Raw genomic sequence first — 25,384 nt, forward strand, 5'->3', positions numbered from 1 at the left:
TGATTTTAATGCATCAGACTCAGAATCTGAATCAGAAAATGCTTATTATTAAATTTTATAGGCAGATAAACATGTCATTCATTATGCTTAGACTGTGTCACTATATAATACCTGCATCCAGACAGCAGGACCTGGCGATACATCTCCACAGATGACTTCCCTCCAAACTGTCTTCCTGTCAGGTATGTATTATGGGAGGAGCTGATAAAATAATGAGCCAAAGGCTGATCCATGTCTTGGTACAGCTCTAGTCTGTCCAGGAACACCGGAGCATTTTCGTCTGACATTAGGTACCGACAGAACCCGTCACTCGACATGCGACCTATGAGGAGGAAGATGAAGATGACCTTGTGATTATAATAAATTAGCCAGGTTTAAATTCAATAAATACCTGTTTCTGTAGCTTCAAGATTACACAGGCAGATGGCAGCAAACGCAAAGAAAAGTCTGTCTCCAGATTTCATTCATACATTGCTTTTACCTTTTTTCTTCAGCTCTTCGTCCCTTTCATATTTCTCGATGATCTGCATGGCTCTTTTTGGGTCGTAAAATGGAAACAGAATCTCGTTTAACCTCGGGTCACGTTGGTTCTGCAGAGCAAGACACGAGCACAGGTGCACATCACATGTACGTTACGTCCAGATCCTCCCAACAGAAACGCTTCTTTAAAAACTTGAAACTACCATGCATGTCAACACTTTCAGTAGAATTTAGAATTCAATTCATATCAAGAATTAATTTTGTGCAAATGCTTGGAGAACTTCTGACTTTGATTTCAGATATTTCTAACACTAGCATGTCTTCAACAGGATGGCATTTAGATTGTAGGGCAAAACCAATCGCTACAAAAATAAGTGCAGAGTTAAAAATGATTCATAATAAGGCAGTCACATGTGCTGGAAGGGTTGAAAGCAGCTGTAACAAGACGTTACAGTGACAGAGCACATTCACGTCGGGAAAGTGGGAATGAATCCAGCTGAGTCCAGAGCATGGAGCAGCACAGACATGACCGGACAGCAGATGCAACAAGCAGGTATTCAGCCACACACAGGAGGACGGCCGCAAAACACAGACACACAGCAGGAAGCGAGATGAACGAAGCCGGACGCAACAGGATGGAAACCTCTCCTCCTGTTGTCATGACGACACCAATCAGACAATGGGAGGCAAACCTCGCTAAGGGAGAGCAGGAGGAACGGTACGAGAGGGGGCATGCAGAGTTTGGTAGCTGGTGGAAGTTGCCCCTCCAGGCAAGCTGAATGTTGTTTAATTGGGTTTTAATGATGGCCGTCGTATTGGAGGGCAACTTTTATCCACAGCAGGAAGGGAAGAGGAGGCGGGGCGGGAGGGCAGCAGAGAGGGGCTGGCTGAAGCCAAATACACAAAGAAGTTAATGAATGATAAAGAGCTTACTTCATTCAGAAAGCTGACTAACTGGTCTACAGTTAAATAATCTGTTTTGTTCCCATTGCTGCAAAGGAATTATTGGAAGAGAAAAAAGATTGTTATAACTCTTAAAACGGACATCCACACAGTCATCCAAACATTCAGTTAAAATTAGAAAGTGTTTTGTGTTACACTTTTAGTCCAAATTTGTTAAACATATCTCTTTATGTTCGATTGTTGCCACTCAGTTGATCCTAATTCAGCGCTAACTGAAAGCAGGTTAGGCTGTCCAGGCGTAGTTAGTGTAGCAGGAGCAGAAACACTTATCCAAATCACACTCAATGTCACCTAACAGTTCTCACTTTTATTTTACTGTTGTTTATTATTGAAACAACAAAAGTGTTATTTTTTTTTATTTTTCTGTTGATCCGTTCTCTTCCCGATTATGCTAAAAGTCGGTAAACATGTCGGCTACACAAACAAGCATGCAGGAGAGTTTAAAACAGGACAGCTTACATTTTCTTGAAGAGCTCCTCTATATCTGTGCGAGGGCAGATCTTCTGTGTCAGCGCGTAGAAAATGTCAAAGGTGAAGTCCGAGGGTTCAATCTCGTCATTCTGCAGCCATGTACAGAAACATCACACACTTTAGGATTCATCGCATGAGAAGCGATCAAATGGAAGTACCTGGCTCTCGCTTTTACCTTTCCACTGGGAAGACCTAGATCCTTCAGAGCCTGAAAGATCCCTTTCTCTGTCTTCCCTGATGCAAAGGTTCTTGTGATACTAAAAAGGAAAGGAGAAAGTTATAAGTAGCAAATCAAAGAAACAGTTCTCGTCTTCCAGCAAGACAACAGTCCTGTATGTCCCTAAAATACCTTTTAGGGAACAAATAATCTATAATATATACGATGTTTAGACTAAGTTATTCTACAAATAATTGGCAAGAATCTACTTTTTTTAATAAAACAGTTTGAAATACAGAAGCAACTTTCCTTCACCTTTACAATTTTGCTTTATTATATTGGTCTGTCACATAAATTCCCAATAAAATAAACATTAGGGTTGCAGTGATACAAAAGGTAAAAATAGCTATAAGTTTAATGAAAATACTGAAGCAAGGCACTGTGAAGCATGTTCAGAAATGCATATAAATGATTCTTACCCTCTAACAGGGATCTTCCCGTTGACATTGGTCAAGAAACACATCCTCATCCAACTAAATAAGTAAATTTGAAAGCACACAGAAACAAAACCAATCAAAGAAAAGTTCAAAAAGGGGTCCTGGGTGGACTTTGCAGGTGGATCAATTTCTCTATAAACACTCCAGTGTGAAAAGTTTGTATAAATACACTCACTGTTTCTTGAGGCATGTCATTGGACACACATTGTTGGCCTTAAAATTGTGGATCACCGACCTCAAACCCTCAATCCATTTCTGAAAACAGCCAAGCGTGAGTATTAAAAATTACACATGAGCACACTGCTGCCCCCTACAGACAATGACTCACTAAAGGCCATAATAAACTGTCAAGAAAAATTTACACAACATAGGCAAAACATCTTAGAAATGTACTAATTAGTTGAAATTAAAATCAGACAATTTTCTCTTCATTAGCTACTTTTCACAGGTTGAAAATAACAGCATGTAATCCTGAGTTGAGTAAAAAAAATCAGATGACTATTTAGGACTTATACTTTGATGTTTCATGATCCAAAATCACTTTCTCTGTTCAGGAAGCACATTGCTCTCTTGTCTGTGCTGCAGTCCAGAGAATAAAAAATGAGAACCAATCCAATTGGATTTGGCATGCCAGACTTTTAAAAAAGATTATATGGAGGTACCTACATATCTATATACACATAAATAATTATTGTAATTGGAGTAGTAAAAAAGGGAAAAAAAAAAAAGTGTGGCAACTGAAAATCACAAAATACTTGGGTGGCAGTTGAAGCTCGTCTAAAATCTAAAACATGGCAGTAACAAAAAGTGAAAACTATCAACAGATAGTTTGGTGGAAGTTGCCCCTCCAGACAAGCTCTTCTGTATTTTGTCTGAATAAAATACAGAAGAGAAGCGACAGAAAAAAACGATTCAGTCAAATGCGTCTATTTATCACAATGACTCAAGGCCGTGTGTGGGAGGGAGAATATACATCATCCTGCATTCTCTTTCCTTTCATTCTTAATGAAATAGTTACTCTGTGTGGGTGCTGCTTTGGCCTTTATGTACAGTAGATTACTGAATTAATTTTGGCTACACTCCAACTGCCGAAAAGCCTTTAGGATGTTTTTTTTCTTCTTTGCAACATGCTTTGTGACACTTAGAGACTTCTGGCTTTGTGAATTATTAATCAAAGTGCTATGCTATCCAACTATATTTTCTAATTGACCGAAACAGGATTGTAGTGTTTCCTGTTCACTCCTGTATCGGCACCATTTGTGTAATACAAAATAAGTGAGAGCATTTACCCTGGCTGTGTCGGGGCTCTCTGCCACCATGAACATGAAGCTCAGGTTGACCAGGTCAGTGCCACTGCAGATGCAGATGATGCATCCCTCCAGGTCGGCCTCCGTCTTTCCTATGGCCTCGAATGAGGACAGGATCTTTGGGTCCTGGGAAAATAAGGAAAGATCAACAAACTGAATGCTGAACACGCCATCGAAGGTGAGCAAAGTTAAAAACGTTACAAAACGGGGCAGACATATTCTTAAAAAGTAATTTAATGTGCCTATCGTGTGCTCTTTCCTTTGGTTTGTTATTTGGTTTGTATTTCTTTTTAATTTCTGTAATGCACTTTGTATTGCCTTATTGCTGAAAATGTGCTACATAAATAAAATTACCTTTATCTTATTTACACATTCTAAATAATACATTACAAAATGCATAAAGGCAGTCTACAACATTTTTGACGTCATTATTATGATTTACTTTCTTTCAACTGCCTCCTAACTTTATGACAAAGTTATAATGCAGCTATTAAGTTTACATGTACTTATCGGAATGAATGTCATTAATTGTGGCCCTTTAATAATGACTTAGAACCGTATTTATTGCGTTATTGATGATAACATCACATTTCAAAACATTAAAAGTTGCTACACCAGGTTGAATTTTATGTATATTTTCCTCTAAGGCAAAAGTTCTGCACCCAACCTCCAGTATATACATGCACCCCATTAATGTCTATCGAAATATTAAGTTTTGAAAGGTATATTTTTTGTAGCAAACATCAAGTCTCTGCCATAAATCTGGTCGGACATCCAACCCCAACTTTTAGCAGAATCAGTAGAATTAATATAAACTGGTTGTTTCCTGGTACAAATCTGGATTTTATGAACTATTCATTTTCAACAAGATTGAATTTTGGACCAGTTCAGAATCTTATTAGTCTGAATTATGCGTTCCAAAAGACAGTTTTGATGTATTGCAGTCATTGTCCTGTTGGAAACCCTCAACTCCATCCAAGTAAAAAAAAAAAAAAGTAATTAAACTGTCAAATGATGACTGTAAATACACAGACACCCTGGGAATGATTATCCTTCCAGTGGAGTGTAAAAAGAAAATCACAGCATCAGATGTCCCCCTCTCATGGTTTTAATCAGACATCAGCTTTGTCACCGCAGGAGAAACTTAAGTGTAGTTGTTGTATGATCGAATTAACAGCAACAGGCATTGCAGCTTTAAAATCCCAGCCGGCTATCTCATCCATCTCCTCTTCCTCATTGGATTATTTGGAACAGCTGTGCCGTCCTTTGTGGAGAAGGCCTGCGATCGCCTTCCTGCCACTTACAAAACACTGTGCAGCGTTTGAACAAACACAAGGCGCTGCTATCGAGCTGCAGCATCTGTGTACGTGTCCACGCACACGCACAGTGACCGCAGACCAAACACACAGGTTAACATCAAAACGTCTGCGCCCAATCGGCTACGTTTGCAGCGCTTCTCTACGCAGTCTTTTGCAAACTTTCAGCTGCTTGATGAGTTTGTATTCAGATCTTGATATGAAGCAGGACCCTTACTCCTAAGTTCAGAAGCATCTAATAACAGCCTCCATAATTCATACAGTTGGAATAGGGTCAAATATTACATTATAGTGAGTTGGCGTCAATGGTGCAGCAAATGAATCAATATTTAATATACAGAGGGACCCCAGAGGTTTATATTTGTGTGTGTCTGGTGTGCTGATTGGTTGCCAGATGCAGTGAAGAAGCAAGCTGACTCCTGGTCAGAATATCTCTTCAGAATCACCTCCTTATTATAGGACGAGGATGTTTTTCCTTTTTTTCCGTCCTGATAGAAACGCAACGTCTTATGCCTGTGAGATGTTGATCTCCTTAACCCAAAGGTTCTCTGGCAGCGTGTTATTACAAAGGCACCATTATCCGTTTTTCCTCTGAGGGTCAAACAAACACAATAAAACATGATTCAAATACAGCCAGTGGCTAAACTTGTCCAGGGTTGTATCAATATTGAGGTGTTAAATATTTAATGTTTATGTATAAGTAATCAGTGAGAAGTCGGTCGGGATTATCAGGCAATGCTGAAATGTGCCACTGAAGCATTGGCTAATTTTAGACATGAATTATGCCGCTTAAAAATCGGCCTCCCCACATTTGTTGATTTAAACAGGAGATTCGCAGTGAGAAAACAATCCTGCGTTGTGGGATGAGAGTGCAAGTTTCAGTGAAAGCAGAAGTGAGAAGATTGTCTTTCCAAAAAGTCTCACCTTAGGGACGGCACCGACACGGATACTGTTGATCAGACAACACTCGAGAACCTGGCCCTCCTGTGGGACGCAGACATCATAGGAGGATTAAGAAAAAAAAGTAAACAGCTGCATTTTGATATTTGAGCTTCAAATGTAAGCAGTTACCCATTTAGCTAAGCTTAGCATCGTCTTGCTGTACCGTATCAATAGCAATGTCAGTGACAACTCAACTTTACAGGTATTACAATATTTTTGACAGGAATCCAACTGGCAATTTAAATAGATTTTTTTCTAAACTCAAAGAAAAACCTTTTAAGATTAGAATTAGTCAAATATGGATTGTTTTTTTAAAACATTATTCACAATAGTGTAGAGTCGTAGGCCAGGAAAATTGCTTGTTTGTCAACATATAGGACTGTATAACATTAAGACAGAAATTGCAGTAAAAGTAAGGCTTTACTGTGGATTTTGCTTATTTCTGTCAAATATAAATCATACCTTTGTCGTAAAAGATAGCTGAAAGACAGATAAGAGGAAGATCGTACCTTTCCTTCACTCTTCCATGTGATAAAGAAGCCAAATTCATCCACCTTCATCTGACAGTTGGGCTCAAACAGGTATGGGTCCTGAAAGGAGAATTGCATTTTCATATTAGAGGCTTCATTGATCAAAGAGTTTCATTTGATGTAGCCTCACATTACACAACCTGCAAGGCTTATACAATCAGGCAAGAGGATGAAGCCCTAATACATTGTATGAGGCAAGAACCTTACACACACACACACGCACACGCACACGCACACACCCACACACACTTCTAAAGTAATGCACAAAAGCATTCAATTTGTACAAATAGATAGTTTAATCTAGATAAAAATGATCAGTGCAGTAAGAGAGACGTACAAATGTAAACATTTGGTATATAGGATCAGTGCTCCACTTCACATAAAGGAAATATAAATAGGAGTATACCTAAATATGAATAACTTCAATACTGAATATCAAAGGCAGAGCATATGAACATTTGTATTTCCTTCTTCTGATCTCTGATCTGAGATAGCCAAAACGATTAAAAGGGGGAAGGAGAAACAGAAGGGGGCTGATGCTGAGAGGTCACTCTTCTTCTAATATTAGCAATGGGGAACAATGCCACACACAAGTGCACACGCACATCTACATGTGGTGCATTATTTTAGGACGCCTGCCGTCATTAGATACATGGCCACAAATGGGACGACGCTGGCCTGTTTGGCCGACGCGCGTCATCTGAAACCACCAGAAAATGCAGAAAACATTCAATCTTCCATCCAGGAAGCGGCGAGGCCTCTGAGAGCTCAGCTAAAAGCTTTCAATTCACTTTCATCTGAATTAAGGCCGACAGGGACTTAATTTTACAAAGTAGCCAGTTCTTTGAGGAAAATGGCAAAACGGTGCGCCAAGGCAGTAAGACCGGAAAACCAGATCTTATAATGACAAAGAAATCAAATATTCAAGGGTTTGACTTTCATCTCTGAATGGATGGATTCTGTCTTTCCTGTCCAAGAGGCCACATCATTGTGTGTGTGTGTGTATGTATGCACAAAACTACATTTAAAATGGAAATCTAGAAAGTGTGGCATGCACTTGTATCCAGACCCTATTCTTCCTGCTGTGTTTCGTGGACTCTATGATGCCGTTTGTTCACTAATGTTCTCCAGCAAACCTCTGACAGGACTAAGCATTCACCAGAAACCCATGCTTATGTGTTTTCAGCGTCTCGCTGTTCTGTTCTGTTGTTCTGTTGCTCTCTGCTTTCAGCAGCTGTCAATATGAGGCTCCCTGGTCCCATAGAAACTAAACACCAGCCATATCTTCAGCGATCGATTTCCTATCAGCGAGATAATGAAAGAAATACACAGAGGAAGAACCGCTTTGGCTCTTAGCATGATGAATTGTGCTCTGTCTCTTTAACCTTTCACTTCCATGGCTGTGGGCTGTCAGAGAGGGAAAATATATTTGAAATGTCTCTCATAGACAAACACATTGTAATTACTGCAGATCTATAACCTATTTAAACCTTTCCATTGTACTTCAGAATACTTAAATGTCAAAACAGGGAAGCAGAACCTCTGTTAAAGTATTGAAACCATATTCTAACTGGAGTGAAAGTTTGATTAAAATTCAACAGGCCACTTAGAACATGTGCGTATTACCTGCCTCCACCATCTGTTGCTCAGTGGGGTTTCAGTCAGTGGGGAATGTTTTTGTGTGGAAACAAAAAAAAATAATCTTTGTTGTTTGGCGCGGTTCTGTACCCTCATAAGTGACATGTTTATGTTGTTTCAGTCGACCTAGAATGTACCCTGCAATCTTTACAAAGTTCAACTTTCATCAGTTTTGTTTTTTCAGATATAAATTATTCCATTTTAGAATATAATGAGTCCTTAAGGAAAAAAAAAAAAAAAAAAAAAGCAGAGGTGAGATGAAAAGCTGACCTTATTAACATTCAGGCCGATTCCATCATGCTCTGCCTCTACTTGGCTCAAATTTCACATCAGCAACACACTGAGGACACTCATCAAAAGTACGGCGTCCCAGTTTTAATCGCTCTCTTTGACGTGACCGTGGATATGATCATGGCTCTCTATGCACGCTTTCATGTTTTCCACTGTGCTCTGAGAGGGATCCTCCTCCCTTCTCTGACAGCTGCATGGATGGAGAGGACTGAGGGGATTTCCTGGAGCATGCAGGGCGACATGCATGTCTTTCGCCGGGGTGGGTGACACACTTTCCCTTTGCCTGTCAAATGTCCTACCTAACTGCCCTCATTAAGTTCATCAGAGGAAATAGGGGCCAAAACAAGATATTTTTTCAAAGTCCGCTGTTATAATTAAACTCAGGGCATGTTTTCATCCGGCGATAATTATTTGCAGATGACAAACGCACAGTTTACCTCATCAAACCTGTCGAAGGAGGCACCTTCTTGCATGAACTCAGGCAGGTGCTTCTGCCAGTTGAACTCATAGGACTTTGTCATGGCTGCTCACAATCCTGAGACACAGAAAAGAAAAAGAAAAGGTTAGTCTAAATATACATGACAACTGGTAGTTCACACAATCTGTCTAAGGTGAACCTCAATTATTGCTGAAGGACAGTAAAAAGAAAACAAACATCTTTAAAGACTTCGAATTGCAATAAAAGCAGTGTATCTGCAGGTGTCACCAACTCAAATGTAAGACTTTTAAAGACCAATTTAAGCCTCATGTTTCCACAGAAAAGTACAAACTATCTACAGCAAACTGCCGATACTTCTGCAGTTACCCATGACAGACACAAAAAAGCTTTCTCGCTAATTAGCAAGGGGATGTTAGCAGTGAGCCATCAGTAGCATCAACCAGGCAGAGTCAACGCAATGTCTGAGTGCGACTCAAACGTTTGAAGTCCCGCAAGAAAAAAAAAAAAAGACATATGATTACATAGTCCTGTCAAGACAAAATTTAATACCCAAGATAAACGTATCTGATGCAAACTTAAATTAATAAATAAATAAATGTAAGACATATTAAGACATTAATTTTAGATCAACAAATTTAAGACTTTAAGGATGGGCGGACTCCTGACCAACATGACCACACAGACATCTGCTCAGGAGAAACGGCTTTATAATGTCAATTGTTTGCTTAAGGTTGGTTTATTAACATCCAAACAGGAGTCGAGCTGCACCACGCTCAACAGCAGCAACGTTATGCCCCGACTGTTAGTACAAGGCCTACAAAAGCTATAAAGTAGCTGAGAATTGATAACATCAAGGATTGCTTATTACATCCATATTGTTCCCATGTGAACGAACCAACTGGGTTTACTTATGCAGTTAGTCTGAGAGGGGGCTTATATGAATCCATGCATATTGAACGCAAGAACAGCACCCATGATTCCTACAGCAATTCATCAGGTCAAAATAGAGCAATTAGAAAGCCTTTTTTCAGTTCCATCAGGTACAAAGATCCTTTGTTTGGTAATGACAGAAGCAGGTTGAGGACACAACTCTCCACATCTTGCGCTAACCCCTGGATGGGATTTGAACATCATGGTTTATAGCTTTTTTTAAAACTTACTTTAAATGTTTGCATTTTAAAACAACAAAAGAAAACAAATCGCCATTTCTTTCCTGTTTTTAATACCCATTTATAACAGGAAACTCAAATGACCTGGGTCACTGTGAAAAGACACAGTGACCCTGAATACACAACATGCCCTTTTTCAAACAACTGATTCTTTTGAATCAGTTGTGATTCAAAAGACCACAACTCGTGCACTAATTCACAGGATATTGTGATATTGTGGATGACACCAGCCAAATGTGGCTTTGTCTTACATAAGCCTTAAATGTGTCAGGCAAAACTGTGAGGGAGCCGCTCACATGAGGACGTGACATGCTATGTATAGTTTGAGAGCTCAGCTAATATTAAATTATTATGGGAATACTGTGAGGTGCGGTTATATTTTGATCAACTGTACACCGGTATTATTTACCAGAACAGATACTGCACTACTGCAATACATCATTGAACAGTCATACAGAATAATTTCTATAATTTAACATTATGCCTTCACTATTTGTTCTAGAAGTGTAATATGTGTCCACTTGGTTGAGAGTGGATCTTTTGGACTTATAGAAATGCATATTAGTGCAACATCACTTTATTTTTGAGAAATTAATGGGATGAGTGAAACGTAGTTCAAGAAAGACATCAGAAAAGGCAAAACATCAGAGATGAGAGATACAGCTTCTGAAAATAAAGTGCTCAGTTTAAGAAAATGTTTATTCAGTTGTTTACTCATTGTACAGAATGAATGACCAAAAAATGTGATAACTTTTGTAAGACAACAGAGCACTTTATTGCATCTCGTGTTATTTTTTTAATCACAGCACAACTTACGGCTAACTCCTGAAAAGACGATTTTCAGAGACAGAATATCCAAGATAGATCCTTTTCATGGACTGTTTTCTCACCAAGTCATTAAGTTATCATGCCTTTATTATGGATTATTTTAATGGTCTGTGATGAAAGACCTCCTCATCTGGAAAAACAATTATAATCCCTGAGTCAATGTTTCATTTTTGCCTGTGCATATACTCTGAAAGTTATAAACAGCCAACTCTCTGGGTCTTTGACATTACAAACCCTGATGGCCAGGCACTTTGGAAATTAGCCTAGGAGTTATCCAGAAGAGGCCGTCCTCAAATGTGTCTTGCACCAAACACAGGGTTAGGCAAAATCATATTAATGATTTGACCCCAGAGAGAGGGGTAGAGAGGCAGAAAAAGACAGGAGATAAACAAGATGACTGAACAAATTATAACTCTGTAATCTGCTCTCTCCTATTCTTTTGAAAAACATTTTCCTTCCTTTCACTGTGGATTTCACATTTTTATGGTGTTTTACTTTCTGACATCCAAAAACTGTCAAACCCTCTGAAGTCTTTCTCGGATTGTCCGGGCCTTCTCTTTATGTTTGCTTGATTTCGTATGAAATTTTAAACAAACCTGATGAGAGACAACTGATGTGTTTTTGCTGCCCTCCAGTTTGCCTCACCTTGTTTAAGTGGTTACATGATCTGCTCAACAGCTCCAGCTGACAACTCCTTTTGTAACCATGTTTCTAGCCAGTTGACAGAGAGCAAGCTGTCTGTAGCAGCTGACTATCAATCTATTTCATTCTTTACCTTAGCTAAGATGACGGCAAAAACAAACATTGCTTTTTTAAGTAGAAGACAAAGTTCCTAATGACCCCTCCGAAACTTATTTTTCTGAATTTATGGGATTATGGAGAGATAAAAATCTATCTGTTGGAAAATGAATAGAGGGAAAACAGCTGTTTGTGACTGGAGAGGCTGTGGTTGAAGTATTAAAGGTAGTAGGGGTCATCTGGTTTTGATTTGTAAGCACTGATCAGACAGCAACAACAAAAGTCAGAGAAAATAGCTGCTGGGTGGGCTACAGCCTACACCACCAGCAGAACTGAGAATGCTGAAACGTCTGAGCATCATCATGATGAAAACACAGAACAAATCTGAAAGGCTGAACAGCTGGTAGTAAGAGCTGATCTCACTCCTACATAATGGCTCCAAACATTAAAAAATTAAATTCGATTTGCACTGGAAATGTTCAATCCTCCAGTGAGCCGGAATCCAAGTTTAATACGCCCACTGATTACCAACGAGTGAGACTGAACATTAAGGCCACAACAAACAACCGCCGCATGAAGGGAATGAAAAGACTGTGGACAAAATGTCGCTGATCCCAAATACAGACAGAAAGCTAGTATAAATAGGCTGCAAGCTGTTGAATATCACTGACTAAGCAAACTTCAAATAAGTATTATTAATTGAAAAATGCAATTATGAGTTTGGTTGTCATATCCATCAGCTGTGGAACGTTTTATTTTTTTCCTGCAGTCCATGTTTTATAAGAACAAAAGAAAACTTGTAGCCTCTGGCTGCAATCTTGTATATTTATCTTCTAAATGTTTATCAGTATACCCCGTCCCCATTTTAAATTCTGCGAAAACCATCAGATGTAAAACTACCATTTTACATCTGGTCCTGGCAATTTCACAGGACCACACAACACAACAATTATCACAAATTGTTGGAATAATTCTTATCACAATTTGTTATTTTTTCCCCTGGTGGACTATAAACAATCCCATAGAGCCCAACACTGCTTGTTTTCCATCCACACAGTAACAAAACCAAAACTAAACGACACGACTGATGGAGCTTAAACAGCTGTGCAGTGCTGTGGAAACAAAAACAGACAAAACGCAAGAAAGTTTGAGTCATAAGAACCAAAGACAAATGCAACGAAAATATACCAAAACGTTTTTATTGTGATAAAACAACGAAACTACAGTAAATACAGTAATATAAGCATTAATGAAATACCTAGCTACATAATCAGTTTACTTAGAGTAAGTCAAATGTAAGCGTTTAACTCACTCAAATGTCTTTTGTTGTTTTTTTTTTCGATTTGCTTCCTTGCTTCTCTGACAAAATTTTACAATACTGATGCTGAGAGATAATTCCCGTCTCTAATTCAAACTAATTGGGTTGTGCTGTCCTGTCTGCCGTTAGCCTAGATCTCACCACGCTGCACAGTATGCGTTAGGTAACATTTTACTCAGTGGGATCAAATCCGTCCAATGGCAGTGCAGCGACTGAGCCCGTGCCAGGCTAGCCTGCGCGCCGGGGCCTCTGAGCGCCCCGATGTGCGAGTGCGCACGTGAGGAGCCGAGGGAAGCTGGAAGAAGTCACCGAGGTCCGAGCCCCCTGTCCAACCCCTGAAAATGAGATAATTACGACAGATCGGAGCCCCGCGAGGACCTCGCCTAAAATTGCAGCTAGGGTAACACCCAGCGGTCCCACACCTCATAAACTAAAATTAGGTTATAGCTACATCAGTTAGTCGGTGGTGGAGGGGTCGACTGGGGACATGCTCAAACGGACACATGTGACAACAGAGAGAGAGAGCGCCAAGTGATGGGGCTTTCACAATAACCAAAGGCTGCAATATATACAGGATATATATAGATAGATAGAGGTGCATATTATATAGCAAAGTACAGATAAATTAGTCATTAAGCACAAACTCAGAACAAAGGAGCAAGACAATTCTGCTGTTGTAATATACTCCAAGTCTGCTTCTTGTTTATCTTTTCTCATGTCTGTGAGACCGAAGGAAAGTGGTTTCCATGTTTGCAGTTCACGTCGCCTTTTGCTGTGACATTAATGAGCGACTGAAAAGTATCAGCTCTACGTTTTACAGACTGTAAATCTATTTCGGGAGTGTAGAGTACGGCAAGATTAGATGAAAGCAGATGTGTTTCAGAAGCCTCTGCACACTCACATGAGTATTTTTAGTTACGCTGACTCATCAGACGTTTCTTCAAGTTTGACTGGAATGTAGTATTCAACAAGCCATTCATAGTCAATGAATTTAACTAAAAACCATGTGTGACATCATACTTGAATAGATTTTGATAGAAAGTTGGGCCTGAAATGAGAATAGGTTGAAATATTTCTCTTCACTTCCAAAATTCACCTCGTATGATCTTTTTGTAATGATCTTAATACATACTTAAGAGATTTCTTTGACTCAGTAATGCAAAATCACACATCTTATACACTGATCACAGATTTCTTTATTCATTGAAAAATATATTTTATCTTCAAACCTTATAGATAGTTCCCACATGACGTCACACTCCCAACATCCAGGTTCACTGTCGCCATCTTGATAGTATGAAAGCAACATTCTACTTCATCGATTGAACATTAGAGAACTGCATTGATACAATAGTACAGAGAAGCATTCATTCCATCCTGTGAATGTGAGCAAATTTTAATTATTTTAGTTTTGTGGGTTTGCTTTTATTGATCTATACAGCACTTTGAGCTGCTTTTAGTGTGAAGGGTGATTTCTAAATAAAATCGATTGATTAATACTAAGCATTGAATGTTAGCATGCTAACCATGCTAACAATTAAGCCAATATACCAAACATGGAATAAAATGTCAACTCCCCAATTATTTTCACCTTGTTTTGAATAATAGTCAAAGCCCCTCTTATATAAACACTTAATGGCAGAAAAGAAAATATTCATAATCGTTTTATGCTATAATTCCTAAAGAACAACTCAAATTGGCTAAAATCTGAGTGTTTACAAAGATGAGAAATCAGAAATGATTGATCTAGTTCTAAATCAAAGGCAAAATAAAATGAGATTGTATTTATACTAGCATATAATAAACCCTTTTAAGGATTCAGTCCTGATACATTTATATTTTTTCTGAAAGCAATTGTTTTTTGTGATTAAATAGACTAATTATTAATTTATCATAAAGACCTATTGTTACACAAGCTGCATTTCAAGAGAGCTATATTGAACAATATCTTGATATCTTAATTAATGACTCTGCTGCTCTTCCCAGCTAAATTCAGGATGAGAAAATGAAACTTATTTATTTATTCATGCATCTGCACAGCACTCGTCTACATGTGCTTATGTAAACAAAGTTATTGCTACTTGGAGTAATGTGTTTAGAGGGATGCTTGTGTTGTGTTTACAGCAGTAAAGTGCATTTTAGCTGCAAGTTTTCAGAGCCACTGGTCAGAGCTGGCTTCCACTGAAACACAGGCATGTTGCCCTGGAGTAAGATATGTACATTTTATTCTGGCTAAGTCTGTGATGCTTGAAAAATACCAACCTGCAACAGTATGTTAATGCTTGCACAATGCTCTGGGGTGGCACACTTAAAATGGAGGAGTGTAAGAAAATTAGAAAAGCAATAAAAGTCTTAAAAAGAGTTAAGATAGAATAATGTGTTCTACCAAAAAGCACTGTTTGGAAGTAATCTGTGTTTAGCTAAAACAAACCACTTGTTTTGATGGTTATAGATTAAAATTTTTAATGATAATTTCTGGTGTTTAAGAAAGATTTTCCAATTAAGTTGGAAAATCTGTACCACCACTAACCAGGATACAAAGAAAAAAGGACACAGTGCTCCATGTCCTACGAGCAACAAGCTGCTGCTCTGAAAAAACAGCTTTAACATTCAAAATCACAAGCAGATTAGGGTTTATTCAAATCAATTACCATGAATTAGACTAAACCCTAACATCCACTTTAGGAGAGAATCCGTTAAGCATTCACTTGTTTTTCACATAGTTTTCTGGACACATCAACGACATTGCTTCAAGTACAACACCATAAAATTGGAGTGTTCACACTGGATCAATGGTCGTCTTAAATTCAATGACACACTTAGAAGACTTGTTTTTTTTACTACACCTGTTCCCTGAGCAAACAGCACAAATGAAGGTGAGATCATTGCAAATATCGCCCGAGTATATTTTTACATAGATTTGTAAGGGATGGCATGCGAAGTTGGTGTAGAGAGAGAAGTGTAAATAAAGACTTCATCAGGATGGACATCCTGTCTGGTTTGTGTATTCACTGCAGACGATATCTAATTTCACAGGCTATCGCGTCTCACAACGCCTAACAAAACCCAATGAAGCATGCAGACTTGGGAACATTTACTCAAACTCAGGTAATGGAAATGGTGAAGCAAACATCATTTATTGTAAAAATGGACAGCAGGATTATCTTTAACACATAATATAGCAAATCAACAGATTAATCCTAACAAAACTTTCAAAACCACTTGAAGTTTTCCACAAAATTAACCAGCCAAGCAAGAAGATCAATTGTCAGAAAAGCAACCAAGAATCCCAGTGTGCAAGAAAACTGATACTACACATGTGCAGGGTTGCGAGGGATTTGCAGAAAGACTTAAAAATGTATGTTCCTATATATACTCAATTCAATACGTTTAAACTTCAGAGATTCTGCAAAGACAAAAAGAAAAAAAAAGGCAAAATATCACGTTTCTAGGAATGTAAGGCTGGTAGAAACATTTTGAAAGATTTGCAGCAAATGGAGCCTCTCTAGACCTAGAACACTTTTCATACTTGTCTTCTTCGTTTGACCACCAAGTTTCGTCTAATAGCAAGTTGGATAACTATCAAGAATGACTCTGTGTAACTTAATCCTTGCTTCAAATTAGTGAGCAGCTTATTGTGAGATGTGAACATAAATTGTTTCATTGTTGAAATCATTGACTCAACATAACTCATTTGTGCAAAAATAAATGTAAAGCAAAACCAACTCACAGATCACTTGATTCAAAATCGTGATTTGAAATGAGTTTAAATAGCTTGTAAATGGCCCAAAATAAGTGTAATTGACGATGACTATTGTTCTTCTAAAATGATACCCAGCTCAGTTGTATTTTGCAGTAAAAATGTAAAATTATAAACTGATGTTTGCAACACAAAATGCTTCGTTGAAAGCAGCTTTTAGTAGGATAATCTGTCTGCAAATTATTTTGAATTTTAAATTTCATGGAAAGTTTAATTTTGAGGATTTTGTTATGATGTACAATGTAATCGCTAAATAACTGGATTCTTCTGGCTTCAGGCTGAGTTTTCACTCGGCCACAATATGAAAAATATATTAGTTTCTCTGGTCAGACGGCTCAAGTAATATCAAACAGCTGAAAGTAAAGAATGTGTTTTCCCCTAAGTCCACTGACCCTCTTCTGCCATCCTCTTTCCCTTTTATAGTTGAGGATCATTGTGCTCACTCACGCTCTGCGGCCATGGGTTACATAATTACCTTAAGCCAGAGATGGAAACTCGCAGCACACAGACTGCAGCGCCCAGCTGTGGCCTGACAGAACACATATGCACTAACGAGCACTTGGATATGAATGTCAGTGGCAAATATTTCTCATTACTTTCGGCTAAATTGTTTCTAGTTCACGTTCCAAAGTTAGCAATGAAGGAACTACCATTTCCAACAAAGTTGATAGGCTCTTTAACAGGTAGAAAAGTATTTTCCTGCAAATTGTTTCAACTTACTTGGGTTAGATGTAGGCCAAGTTTCTTGTTTTAACACTTTTCAAAATGGGACAGAACCAACAAAGACAGGATAAGTTATGTAAAACAATAAAATTACACTTGATCAAACATCTTACAGCTTTTCAAATCAGGGCTTAAAAATCTGTGTTTTTACAAAGACAAAATGAGGACCAGTTTATAAACTTTGTGATGAAGAAGTACAGACAAAAAGTCTGAACATCAAAAAATGCTTCTCTTAATAAAATGGAATGTTGTGCCCTGTGCACATCTCAATACTTTCACTCATTCTTGGGGACTTTCCTGTCAACCACAACTATAAGTGGCTACTTTGCAGACTTTCATAAACAATGAAGCTTAATTAAATCAACTTTTAAGGAATCTGAGATTAAATCAAAACACTGCTGAAGAGTTTACTACTGTGCAATGGCAAATAATGCTAAACAATAACAGATGTTTATTTCAGATGTGAAGTAAACTCATTACTCAATGAGATAAAAGAACTTCCTTACTGTAAACATATGAAGAATAACTTGTTTGTGCCAAGACCAGACACACACCTCCAAAAACCAACAGCTTCGGTAGCACAAACAATGTGGAAGGATTCAGATTTAGGGATTAAATCTAAATGCAATAGGTTTCATGTCTTTATAAAAGCTAATATTCATTTTGTATAACAATGAAGCACTCTACAACTTTATGTTGAAACATGCTCTGCCCGTTTATTTCATCTTGTGAGCTAACTGTCTTGCTAACCGATATTCTTTGTTAAAAAACAGAGACAAGAAGCTTGGGTAAGACGAATAAGCTGAAGATTATGAAGGCAGGAAAAATTCACACACTATCCAACTATAAATTAACATAAGTAAAATTATCACACACTTCAGACTGGGACATGCTGTGAATGTGGAGGAGTTCATCAACCTCAGGTTCAAGCATGTCAAGCAAGGAGCACTAATGGAGAGCAAAGTATTTACACTGTTATGATGCCCTCCTTTCTAACAGCTTTGTTGTTCATAATATAGAAAATGCATTTTACTTAACGAGTGATAAGCACATCTGCAGTCTGGAATAAGTTTGTACAAAGCCTTGTTGGTTCTGACAAAAGTAAGTCAGGAGTTACAAAATTAGACAAGATCTGTTTGTGAAAGGTAGTTATTTTATGAGATTATTAATTAGGTTCACTGAACTACAGACTATGAATTAAACATTTGTATTCAGTTTGAACATATTAAAAATGTTTCAATATGTGTACTTGAAACATTTTTGATTGAAATTATTTCTAATCTAAAGCACAAAAATGACAAGGAGTGTTTATTTTAATCTTAATCTTAAATTTCATCCAAGGCACAGTATAGAACACAATAAATTCTCCCTAAATACTAATTACTAACATTACCGCTCACCTATTGGGACTTAATTAGAGGTTGGGGACACATATTTAGCTCCTAGTGGGATGTATAAATCCCTGTTGCTGTAATTAACTTCTATATTAGGCGATGCACAGCAGGAAAACAGGACAACTTACCGTATATTCTCTACATCAAAAGCCAGAAATGTTTGCAAACTACTAAACCTTTAAAGTCTTGCATGCCACAATGATCAGCAAGTCTTAAGTTGCTGTTATTATAAAAAGTCATTTCATCTGAAAATTTTGTTATTGCTTTTAGCACAACGCATTAGAGAGCAGCAAAGATGTACCATTACATCTTTCCATCTAGCACATTGGTTTATATTGCTATATTGGTTGGTCATCTATAGCTGTTAGCAGCAGAGAATCGCAGTGGAGGTATAATCCTGTGTCGCCACAATATGATGAAGCCAGGCAGTGACCATGCAAGTCTGATTTTTTGCCACTTAGTCCATATTTTACTCACAACATCTTAAATATAATATGGTCCCGTTATTAAAACCTTATAAGGACGCAATATGCGACGTTATACATTTGTCTATAGTTTAGTTGCTTCACATTAATGCTCCAAATGCTGGTTGGAAGAGAAGTTCAAATTATCAGACAATCAGATCTCTTCTTTATTTGGATCAGACAGAGATAAAAGCTATGTTGCTAGGGCCAATAAACAAGCAGGACAAAAGTTTAAACAAAACAGCTATGAATCTGTTTTTCAAAGTGATTTGTGGACATCAGCAGATGCTTTCTACTAACATATAAGAAGTTAAACCAGAGGAAAGAAAAAGCTTGATAAACATTATGTTCACAAACAACACCGGTGGTTCCTCACTGCTGTGGCAGCAAGTTTTGGCATACACCGTGTTGTGTCCTCTTCCTCGGTCTCAGGTTTTTCCCTTCTTTAAATCTAAAATCCTAATTTGAGGAATTTGGGGACACAAGCACTAAAGCTTTTCCTAATTTTGGAGTAAATGTGGACTAGACTGTGAAACAAGAGTTAATTTTTGGATGAAGTTAGGTAACTGGCATTTGTGAAGAGATGCTTGCAGAGTGAACATAAATTATTTCAAAATGACTAAGTTATGTCATGGGGTCAGAGATGCACTGCTCCGTGCACCACTGTGCTGTGACAGGATTAGGAGGTTAGGGTTCATTTTACCGTGACACACATGCACCACAAAAGGCTGGTTGAGGTAAGGTGTACCCAAATATGGTCAAAAAAATACTAGGAGACATATACACGCAAAATAGGCTGCAGAAGGTTCAGATATCTATCTACAAATTACATAGATAGATGCAAATAAGTATTAAAGAGAGCTGCATGGAGTACTTTAATGTGGAAAAATGCGTCAAAGAAAATTAAAATTAAGACATGGACCTCAGAGTGATAACATTGGACATTTTTGGCGTAGATTTAGTTTTCAAATCAGAATATATATTCATAACGGGGTTCCACAAGCAGATAATTTAACCAAAACAAAAAAAATGTGCAAATTGATAATAATAATAATAATAATAATAATAATAATAATAATAATAATAAAAAACCACAAGGTTGGTTGAACCAGACAGTAGGAGAACAGAAGGAAAGAGTGGGGGCTGCTGAAAATTAACGGAGTTTGCTCATTGCCCAAATAAGTACCTATCAACAGAAAATCTGTGCCCCGTAGAGTTGTGGATAAGCAGCCAGAAGAAAGAAGCTGTGGAAATAGAACATGTCCATATAGAGAGAGAAGCCAAGGAGAGAGGAAAAGGGAAGGCCAAGGGGTTAAATGCTTCCCCAGAATGTGAGCTTTCCACTAGCATGAACCCAGTGAAGAGCGTCCCCCCCACTCCCAGATGACTTACACCCTGAGGGTCCGCTGTGAGCACGACTGAGCACAGGCAGCTGAAAAATTGCCCAAAAATAATACAGTTTTCCATGATCCAATTGAAATGTTTAGAAGTAATCTAAGCACTAGCGACAACAGATGTGGGAATTTTATGGAGCCTAATACAGAATTAGTCTTTTTTTTCTGTCAGAAATAGCAACTTTTTAAGTACTGGTCAAACACTGGAAGGCAAGAGGGGAAAGGAGGAAAACCTGCCTTGACAAACAAAACACCCCACAGATGTTGCGCTCCTCTTCGATGCCCCTGGTCTCCATAGCAACTCTGCCGACCAGTAATAGCCTCCAGCCCGGCCGACTGCAGTGGCGTCACGAAGACGCGCACTCACATTAATCCTCTGAATGGGATCCCAGTGTGGATTTATAGCGACACAGGGACTTGCAAGGACCCACAGGGGACCCACCCAGTCCCACCACCCTCCCTGAGGCATCACCAGAGAACATCCATGTCTAAAAAAACACTCTGAACTCCTGTCATTAAACAGCTTAGTCCAAAGAGACACACACACACACACACACACACACACGCACACACGCACACGCACACACACACACACACACACACACACACGCACACCCTTAAGAACAGATCTGCCAACTCCCATGGTTCAAGTAAACAAGCTCTGTAATTGGCAATAACAGATAGCAGGAATTAAATATTAAAGCTGGCCTGTGTTTTGTCCAGTACGTGCAAAAAACACCGATCGAAAGGGCTTAAAAAACCTCTACTCTAATTCAAGGTTCTAGCTTGTTTATACAAGTCAACATTTTATGCTTTCTCCATCTTACATTTCCAGAATTGTCAGATAATGTTTAGCCAACATTAATGTAATAAGAAGAAAAGATAACAATAAAGTCACTGCAGATTTTTTTAGCTAGTTATTTTGGTAATTAGACTTTAAATGTGAACCCTTCAAATAACATTAAATAATGATGGATGTATGGCTGGATCAGGAAACAATACATCAGTGTGTACTATATTGATATGGCAATGTATGGAGAGCAGTAATTGTTGTAATATGTTCTAAGTGTAATAAGCACACAATTTTTTCATGCTAATGTAATATTTAGCTACTTGGACAGGACCAAATGATATTGCCCTAAGTGCCTTAGAGTGACTGAGGCACAAAAGATGAAAAAAGGCTTATACTGCTTAATTAATCACAATTTTTACCAATATTATCACCATAACACTCTTAATATCACACAGTCCTAAATAAGCTAAATACCCTATTTTCAAACTTTTTCATTTAATGACAGATTCTTTTGACCTAGTCTAATCCATCAGAAATACCAAATGATCAGTTATATATATATAAGACACGTTGCATTACGTTCCAACCACAGATCTCCACCGTCGTTGGCTATAATAACCACTTTACATCATGGCCTTTCATTAACATTAGCAAGAAATTCTGCTCCATTTTGTAAAGATGAGAGCAATTTGCAGTTCAAGCCAGGCAGTGAGATGATGATTACGTAAAAGACTGAAATACACTGCGAGAGCATCTGCGATGGAAGCAGGAGTTGAATCTGAGAGTACTTACCAGGTGACAGACAGTGGGACACAACACTGAGGGGAGGGGAAGCACTGGAAGAGAGCACCGGTGCACTCTAAAGAAAAGAGAGAGAAAAAATTAATGTGTTAAGTCATTTGCAAGAATCTGGCATGCTAACTTCTTTATTAAGCTTCACTTTATACACTTATAACAATATTACAAACAGTTGCTATGCCCTCAGGGGAGAGACTCTTACACATAAGCACACTTGCAGCATTGTAATCACTGGCTCAGAGATTCTCCTCATCCTATTTGGCCAGAGCAGATTTTTTAATTATTCTTCTGGCCTCTCCTAAATAAACCTTTAATAGGAGGCTGGTTTCCTTAAGAAAGGCAGCCTTCATCAAACCGATAGCTGGAAATGAGCTGGCAAATTACACAAACGCCGTCCGCCTCCGCATCTGGCCTGCTGTAACTTCTGAGCGACAGGTACGCGAAGCGAGAATTACAGAGTCTGTTAAGAGCTTAATAAGCAAAGGCGAAGGCAAAGTGGAGTATGGGGGGGCAGAGACACAATGTGAACAATGTGGTTAGCCAAAGAGTGGAACAGCAAAATGGGGGGAAAAAAATAAAAGGGACACAATCTTCTTCTTAGCAGGATGAGGATTTTCTCAATATTTCTGCTAATTTGTAGAGATCTGGATTTGGCTCTCCTGAACTCATCATCACCATTCTGCCTGGGTTTATATGAAGCAGAACAAGTCAGTCATGGTTTTGTTATGCAATCACTTTGCAAGATAAACTTAGCCAGATATTCATCCACACTGCACGAAACTGTCATTTTTTCTTTGGTCTTGAAATAACCTTTCTTATTATCATTAAAAGTGAGAAAACAGTTCTGTGCCTCAATATTATTTGATCAACCAAATCAAAGCAGTTTTTATCTGAACACTTCCAAGTTACATTAATGTGACAAGATGCTCAATATTATTAGTACTTTAAAAAGTACAAACTAAATTTGTTTTTAGTTTAACTGTTTAATGGGTAATTTTATCAATACATTTCGCCACAACTGGCTCTTTGAGTGCATTCATGATCTTGATGTGGCCTGGTAGAAAATGAGTTTGACACCCCTGGCATAAAGCATTTCCAAGTAAATAAAAGAGACTGAACGATATATTTTATGCGAATAATGTCATTCATAACTTCTACTTTTTTAACATGCTTTCAGATGAAATAAACATGTTTAGGCCAATTCACAAGATTGCGGACCACTACGAAACGTAAATTAAATCGTACAATGTGCAGGAACCTGAACTGAAACTGTAAATCCAAGTTAACAGTAGATGGTAAAAAGTGGTAGAGCTTAATTAGACTGGTTTCTTTTTCTGGTATAAGCACAACCTTTAAGCCTAATGCACAAATTTGTCACAGGGTTGAGGTTGGGATCAGTTTGGGAACATTGTCATGTAGGTGCCAACTACCACGATGACAAACCTGTCAATTGAGAAGCATGTGCATTTGAGTGTGAATTTACGAGAAGGAAGAATATTTTATGGAAAATAAACTGTCACTGAAACCATTTATTTCAGTTACAGTTATTACCTATTAACACCAACATGATGTTCTCCCACCTCTGCACACATAACCTCACCAAAACAAATCCTGCACTGTCATTAGGATCCATCATTGTACCAACAAAACTGTGACATTCTCTGCTGCAAACCCTGCAAAACCTAAACAACTTGGACTTGTTCTGGATGCTGAATCTAATTTACAAAAACAGTCCTATAAAAACCAAGTTTCTTTTGGAGAAAACAAAACTAAGAATGAAGGAATAATCTTAAAAAGTAAGCTGATTTTTATGATGTTCGCCTGCTCCTGCTCCCTCTCCATTTCCTTTTTGTCTGGACCAGTCTCTCCCACAACTCATGCAGATCAAGTATTCCACATGTCAAGGGGTTCCCACTAGACGAGAACTGTTCACAAGCCTCTCCAGCCAAAGCAGAGGATGGCTGGGTGTACTACTCTGCGCCAAAAAAGGTAAGCCATGTCTTGTATACACATAAATATATAAAATACTCAAAATGTGATACAAATGCTTTTCTGTTGCTCCCAAGGGACCAAACTGGAGCGTTGCTGAGGAGGGGACGACAACCTCACCAAAAACACATTTGGCGGCTTGAAGCTTGCTTATTTAAACAGTAATGCTTGTTCTGCATCCAGTGACCTGGCAAATTATTTGCAAACAGCAACCTGTTGCCACAAAAAAGCCAATCACACGTCTAGTGGTGAGAATTCATCATTTTTCTATCCCTTATATAGTTCTGCATAGAATTTTAAATACACAAACAAGCTGGGTTATATTAGTTATAGTAATTTTGGTATAACTGTACAACTGTACAGTGATTAGTTTATCAAGTAAGGGAAGGGGGAAAAACACTTACTCATTATTTCACTCTCAGCAACATGGTTTCTGGCTACATCTGCTGTTTTGACTACGAAACAACTTAGATGGAGTTTCTTACTGACGTCACCAGAACATCTTAGTGCCCCATTACATAAGTCTTTTCTTATATTACCAATACAGAAAGCCTAAAAGCATGGTACTTATACAAATGGGCTCATATTTATTGCAATTTAAGCAGTTATTTGTCGGGTATAATCCACTTGCATTACTTGGTTTTCTTGCACAAACTCAGCTTTATCCATAGACATTAATTCTCACAAGGGCTTTATCCAAAAAAACAGTTTTGGTGAGTTTTGGGGTGAATGTTTGCAGGAAACCGTACGATGGTGATTGCATCATGCTGAAGGTCTTGCAAAAGGTAGATGTCATTTTAAGTCAGGATGACATCTCCCAATTCTTCAACCTCATCTCAAACACAGTTGGATTATTCAACAAGACATTTATCCCAGACATACGTCTTAACCGGTGGCATAGCTCAACCATGCCAACACTAAACCTGTGGAATGGCACAAAACTTAAACCAAATGAAAATTCATATAAAAAGCCTACATCAAGTCT

At 38.2% G+C, this 25,384-nt stretch overlaps 1 protein-coding gene across 5 annotated transcripts in view; it reads right to left on the minus strand.

The window, feature by feature from the left end:
- Positions 1–25,384, minus strand: part of LOC129369014 (1-phosphatidylinositol 4,5-bisphosphate phosphodiesterase beta-4-like) — a 59,303-nt gene that overhangs the window by 17,396 nt on the left and 16,523 nt on the right. For all 5 annotated transcript variants that reach the window (XM_055044265.1, XM_055044269.1, XM_055044264.1 and 2 more), the window contains 12 exons: positions 22,405–22,471; positions 9,030–9,127; positions 6,643–6,723; positions 6,116–6,175; positions 3,858–4,001; positions 2,744–2,823; positions 2,551–2,604; positions 2,090–2,171; positions 1,903–2,003; positions 1,414–1,471; positions 482–590; positions 112–322 (listed from right to left, as the gene is read on the minus strand). In XM_055044265.1, coding sequence (XP_054900240.1) covers positions 112–322; positions 482–590; positions 1,414–1,471; positions 1,903–2,003; positions 2,090–2,171; positions 2,551–2,604; positions 2,744–2,823; positions 3,858–4,001; positions 6,116–6,175; positions 6,643–6,723; positions 9,030–9,113 — 1,064 coding nt within the window. In that variant the 5' untranslated portion in view covers positions 9,114–9,127; positions 22,405–22,471. The remainder of the gene's footprint in view (positions 1–111; positions 323–481; positions 591–1,413; positions 1,472–1,902; positions 2,004–2,089; positions 2,172–2,550; positions 2,605–2,743; positions 2,824–3,857; positions 4,002–6,115; positions 6,176–6,642; positions 6,724–9,029; positions 9,128–22,404; positions 22,472–25,384) is intronic.

The sequence above is a fragment of the Poeciliopsis prolifica genome, unplaced genomic scaffold, assembly GCF_027474105.1.
Source record: "Poeciliopsis prolifica strain line A6 unplaced genomic scaffold, Auburn_PproV2 SCAFFOLD020, whole genome shotgun sequence".
In the NCBI taxonomy this organism is placed as follows: Eukaryota; Metazoa; Chordata; class Actinopteri; order Cyprinodontiformes; family Poeciliidae; genus Poeciliopsis; species Poeciliopsis prolifica.